This window comes from Microcebus murinus, chromosome 12 (assembly GCF_040939455.1).
Source record: "Microcebus murinus isolate Inina chromosome 12, M.murinus_Inina_mat1.0, whole genome shotgun sequence".
NCBI lineage: Eukaryota > Metazoa > Chordata > Mammalia > Primates > Cheirogaleidae > Microcebus > Microcebus murinus.
In genome coordinates, this window is record NC_134115.1 from 25297764 (window position 1) to 25303763 (window position 6000).

Here is a 6000-nt window from a genome sequence, read left to right on the forward strand (position 1 = left end):
GAGCAACTGAGAAAAGTTCCCCAGACTGCATCAGAAGCCATATTTTCATGACATGTCTCTTGAATTTACAATGGGGTTGGGTAGCTCACAATGGCAAGAAACCAAGAAACCTGGCATAAAAATGGAACTAGTGTTTAAAAACTCACCTTATCTCCTTCTTCTACATGGCAGATGACCTCCTCAGTTGCAGGATTAATGACAGCAAATTTCTTGCCACTCACTGAAGCATGCCATTCATTGTTTATGAAGATCTGTAGGGATGGAAAGTAGGTACAAAGATATTTAAATATGCAGCAAAGTTCAGAAATTTTTATAAACTTCAAGCATTACGCAATGCCTAAATGATGCATATCCCTTCACCCTTCAGAATTTATTGGCTGTTTAAGACATTCTGTGCATGAACGCACACACACACTCTCTCTAAAATAAAGTACATGTTGCTTTTAAGTTTCACGAAGATATGCACTCATTTCCACCCTAGAAAATACAGATTGGAGGAGACAATCTTGAAAAGAAAAATTTTACCTGAAATAGCCATGAATTTGAGCCAACAGTGGAGGCTTTAGTGGGCTTGATCTTTAAAAACCGTTGCTTCTATTTTCCATGTTCAAATTTAAAAAATAAGAATAATAAACTAAAGATATCATAGTACTTGCCCCAGATTTCTTAATCAGCCTTTCAAAACTTGTATTAGATTTACTCTCACTTGCTACTCCTACCTTCTCTCTGCCCTGAAGATTGTATTACCTCCTCAGACGTTGTATCTCTAAATTAAGAGAACACAGTATCATTCTGTCAGAGATATATCCAGAATGCCACACTTCTACAGTATGATTTCACTAAAATATATAATAAAAACAACATGCAGCATTGATTATATTCTGTTAGGCCTGTGCTGAAACTTTCCAGCTCGTGCTTGAGTCTCTTATCTTTAGGTCTGTGATAATTGGTGGTTTCAAGTTCTCCATATACTCCCAATACATAAGAGCTTATTTCACTCTCCATAATATCTTTTGGTGAAAGACTCATTACAATATGTATGTACCATCTAGTTTTATCATCAAAACCATATATCTATACTGTACATAAAACTCCCTCTTCAGATTAAGTGTTTTAAATGAGCATTAATCTAAAGTCAAAACACAAGTTTATCTGGAAGCCAGCAGGCAGCCAAAGAAATCAGCTATAGCGGATCCCAAATTACCAGCAACTGCTCTCTATTATTCAGTTTTAACATTTAGTATAAGAGCACACAGTAGACCCAATCTTTATTTGAACTTGTGCTTATATTTATATAACCCTGGCTAGTCACTTTTGTTTCATCAGAAAAGTGTTTGTGAAATAATGAGTAAATACCTGAGACATACTCTGGATGGTACTGTGGAAAATGTGAGACGAGTTAGCATGACCACTGCTCTCCAGGTTTCTATAATCTTAGAGGAGAGTGTAGTTACACCAAGATCAGCCAGTAAAGAATTAAAGGTGGTGGAGAGTAAAGTGGCCAAAGCAGTAGTTTAGTCAATAAATGGTAGAGAGGGACGCAGGCTGGAAGAGAGCATCCTTGAAGGATGGGATTGAATTGGTCGAAAGAAAAACAATGAGCAAAGGGGGAACAACCTTGGGAAGTTCTGTAACACAGTAAAGAGATCAGCTTCTAACAGAACAGAGAGTTCCAGCAAAAACAAATTATAGATAACGTCTGATGATGAAAATATGTGCATTTGTGGTGGAGCTTGATCCTCAGCGTGAGAACTTTGTATTTTATTCTAGATATGAAAGGAATGACAGCATCAAATGGATATGTTATGAATACTGATTTTAAAGTACCCCAAATTGATTTGAAGTAGAGCAACCAAAGTCCAGGAGATTAGCCCAGAGACTACTGTAATAATCCAATCATGGAGTCATAAGGTTTTGGAGTAGAATAATGCAATAATACAATTTGCAAATTATGAATTGTGTACATTCCCCTACAAACAGAGGTCCTTCAGCATATAAAAAGAACTTGGAACCCATGGCCTCAAGGCCACATGTTACCCTCCAGATCCCTAAGTGTGGCCCCTTGACCGAATCTAAACGGAACAAATTACTGTTTTGGAAAGTTTAGATTCAAAAGGCAACATTCAAGGATACAGAAGGCCAAACGTAGCCCCAAGGCCGCAGGCCCTGTGGGATTTTAGGCCAGGTATTGCACCATACTTTCTTTTCCTACCCTTAGCTATGGAGAATTTATTGGTAGGAATTACCTTAATTACCTTTTTTCTGTCTTAACTTTATTAGCTTTACATTTGGCATTTATTTGCCTTCTAGCTATGTGACTAAATGTCTTTGCATATTCACCCTTCCTGTAGTTATATTTAATGGTTACGTGGAGAATGTCTAGGCTAATGAATGTTTGCAACAATAATTATAAAATCTGTTTTAGGCCTGTAGAAATATTCTATCTTGGCAACAATGTCATTTTCATTTCCTGTTTGCCTTAGCAAGTTTAGGGGGAGAGGGAAATACTATAAAAGTAAATTATTCTTGGGTCCTATTTAACCATTAAATTAATTATGTTTTAATTATTAATTTTAAACTAAGGATACTTTTGAATTATATGTATATATAGTAGATGTCAATTTAGGTTCCCAATACTGATAGGAAATTATAGATGCCTATGCATACTCTTGAATTTCAAGCGGTTTTTATATGGGGAATTAATCAATGAGAATGTTGATGCAACTTAAAAACTTATTTTTATTCTTTCAAGTTTAGATATGTCAAGTTTTAAGAGATGTATCCTATTATCTTTGATAAATAAGTGACTGTTTTCCTGGATGTAGTTTTGTGTCCAAGAATAAGTCATAATCTGGTAAAACAATTGCCTTTCCATAGTAAAATCTATTATGTAATGCATTTGGTATAATGCTACAATTTGAAATAAATAAGTAATTTTTTCAAAATATTTCTGGCTTGGATTAAGCTGGATTTCACTACTGGGCAAAATAAAGATCTATTCTCCTTATCTGTTGATATGAGATTTTGAAGCCAGTTGATTAAAGTGGAGAGCCCCTGACTCCCCCCAGAAAACACCAGGTGCCCTAAAATCATACTCTCTCTGGAAGGCAGCCATGGGCCAGCAGCTCTAGATCCAGTAAGGGAAGCCAATACTTTCTAAGTGGCAGAGAGATTTTAACAGATCACACTTTCAATGCAGGAAGGATTTCAGCACATTCCAAGGGAGAGAGAGGGTGGTGAGAGTGACCTTTATATATCCCCTGTGTGGATTTCCAAACCTGAGATCTTGAGTCACAGCATGAGGAGTGAGGGTGGTGATGTCATTGTGCAGGCAGTCATGTGTGTTGTGTGTGAACTTTTTCCTCAGCCTTAGCACCCTTAAAAAATTACCAAAGAGAATGGGGGGACAAAGGACAGGACAGGGGATGAATAATGAAGGAGAGAGACTGACCAGAAGTCAGGTGAGGTCTTAATATTTAAAACAATCAAGGTTGGATCTCTGACAACTATTTTCAACCCAAACCCCGAGGCAGGAAAGCAAAACATTGAGACTCAGAGCAAAAAATGTAAAAGGAAATTAAAACAGGAAATAACAGAAGGGAGGAACATTTTTTAACTGCAATCAAAGGAATGGAAACAAAACAACAGAGTGACCAAAACAAAAAATAGGAGAAATAAAAATGTATTAAGCATATATAAAAGTGATACTATTTCAGTATACTCTGTTTCTCCATTTTTGTTTTCTATAATTGCGATTTGTTTGATTCTTTCGAGTAAACTTTTCTAGTGAGTACCTACTTTGAATCGAAATTTCTTGTGAATGACAAACTTGGAATAAGAAAGTGAGGGAGACTGGAGTCTTGGGATCTTTTGAGCGTACCTTTGCCAAATGCCAGTCGTTTGAGGGTATGGATTCACCACATTTTTCACGTTCCCATTTATAATGAAATTAAATGGAAAACATTTTCCCCTTTAATAAAATCCTATGGAAATAACACCCAATACACTTCATAGCTGCTGGTCAACCTCGTTAAAGGCACAATCTGATCCCTGCTGACACTTCAAGGAAAACAGCCAATAAGCTGAACAACTTCCTCATGCGTTGTACGTATGAAAATGAAAATGCAACAGTTTTAGGATTGCAAAACCATTCATGGTTATAAGTACGGAAATAAATATAAAAGAGCAGAAACTTTTACTGCATCATTAAATTATAAGGCTCTCTGTTTTTCACTGGTTAATTCAGAAAGTAAAAGGGCTTTTCCCTGAATTGCAATAATTCAGTTCTTACTTTACTTTCCGCATCACATCATAAAGATAATTTTAAGTGATTAGATTTGTTAGACTGTGTTTTGCTTGTTTATTTTGTCTATTTTGGAGTTCTTGGTTCTGACACGGAGGCAGGCATTTAGACTTGGTGGCAGTGTGAAACAGGCTAAGTTCAGACATGCTCTCAGAAATGCACAAGCAGAATCCTTGTCCTCCTTCTCCCTAGCTGCAGATTATCAAGCCTAGACCTGGCTCCTGCTCTTGTTTCTCTAAATATTTATTAGGTAATAATTATACACATTTTCCAATGGCAACAAACCTGGCTGGAGACATAAATAAGAATGCTTACTTTCCCCAAATATGCAAAATAATGCAAGTCCCCTTAAAGTTTTTTGAAACAGTTTATTCATCTAATTATCAGACTTAAGTCCTCCTATGTGAACATTCATTTTACTAAGCATATGAAAAAGCGATGCGATTTCAGTATGCTCTGTTTCTCCTTTCTTGTTTTCTATTATTTCCCACTTGTTTGGCTCTTTCCAGTAAGTTTTTCTAGTGAGTATTTTCTTCTCTTATCATTCGTTCTGGTTACACTGAATTTAATACAGATGCTTAGTAAAGTCCAGATTCCTGGAAGAAGAACCTTTCACACAAAAGAGGATTCCTTTCACTTGCAAATCTTTTAAGAAAAGATGTCATCTAGGGTTCACTGTTTGATCTGGACACTAAACCCAGACCTGCATTTTTCCAGCCTTTATTTTTACATTTGCAAAGTACTCTTTATACAAGTTTACTTAAATTGACCTTTCATACTTTAAATGAATGTAGTTTTTACGAACCCAAGTCAAAGAAGCAAATACAAATTGTACTTACCTTAGTATATTGAATCTTCAAATTGGTGAGTGGGGCAGGTATGTCTGGCATGCCTGGGGACATTTCTGGTTCAGCTCTTAGAACACAGGTGACAGGCGGTCTAGCTCTGACAGAGCACTTGGCTTTATTTGTTCCTTTTTATCTGCAAGGACTAAAGTTTATTTGCATACTGGGATATGATTGGATGAACAAACTCAGAGCCAAAAAAAAGAAAGAAAGAAAAGAAAAAGAAGAGACACTACTTATTTGTAACACCTGGGGCAGGAAGCCTTTGACTTTAAACTTAAATCCTTAAGAAACCAGCTCTCCAACCTTGAAGTTGCATCTGGAGACACTACACTATTTGCAGATGAATTAATTTACAAAGCAGAAACCTGTGATGAGAGTATGCAGCGCAGCTGCTCTGCCCACTGAGTCCAGTTATTTATTTTTTTTACTTTTTATGCTTTGTATGTTACTAAGTAACTTTCTTTTCTCTAATGGATTTGGAGAATTTAAGGACTGAAAAAGGGTCTAAAATGGTACATGTTTTCAGTAGAAGCTGATGAGGAGAGAACCCTGGCCAGGTGTCTTCAGGACAAGGCTGTCAGGAAAACAGTTCACCTTCCAGAAAAACCAGAGTGCTGTGTGGGAAAGAAATGCTCTCTATCTAGACTGTAACCTTGGTTAGCTTTAAAATATCATATCAAGTGTATTTTTAGTGCTAGGTAACAAGACCTACTGTGATTTCAGAAGCCCTAAATTATTTTCATTTTCTATACGTGAACAGAAAAGTCAGCAGGACTTTTAGGGAACTCAAGTGTTTACTGTCACACACAGGCACCACAATTAGCAATAGAGCAACATCATGTTAAAACT

The 6000-nt window shown here is 36.5% G+C and overlaps 1 protein-coding gene across 1 annotated transcript in view; it reads right to left on the bottom strand.

The window, feature by feature from the left end:
• Positions 1 to 5284, bottom strand: part of LOC105874782 (aldehyde dehydrogenase 1A1-like) — a 41546-nt gene extending 36262 nt beyond the window's left edge. Inside the window, exons 1-2 of the mRNA XM_076008628.1 lie at positions 5143 to 5284; positions 147 to 251 (exon numbers count right to left, since the gene is read on the bottom strand). Of these exons, the coding sequence (XP_075864743.1) occupies positions 147 to 251; positions 5143 to 5205 (168 nt within the window). The 5' untranslated portion in view covers positions 5206 to 5284. The remainder of the gene's footprint in view (positions 1 to 146; positions 252 to 5142) is intronic.
• Positions 5285 to 6000: the final 716 nt, after the last annotated feature.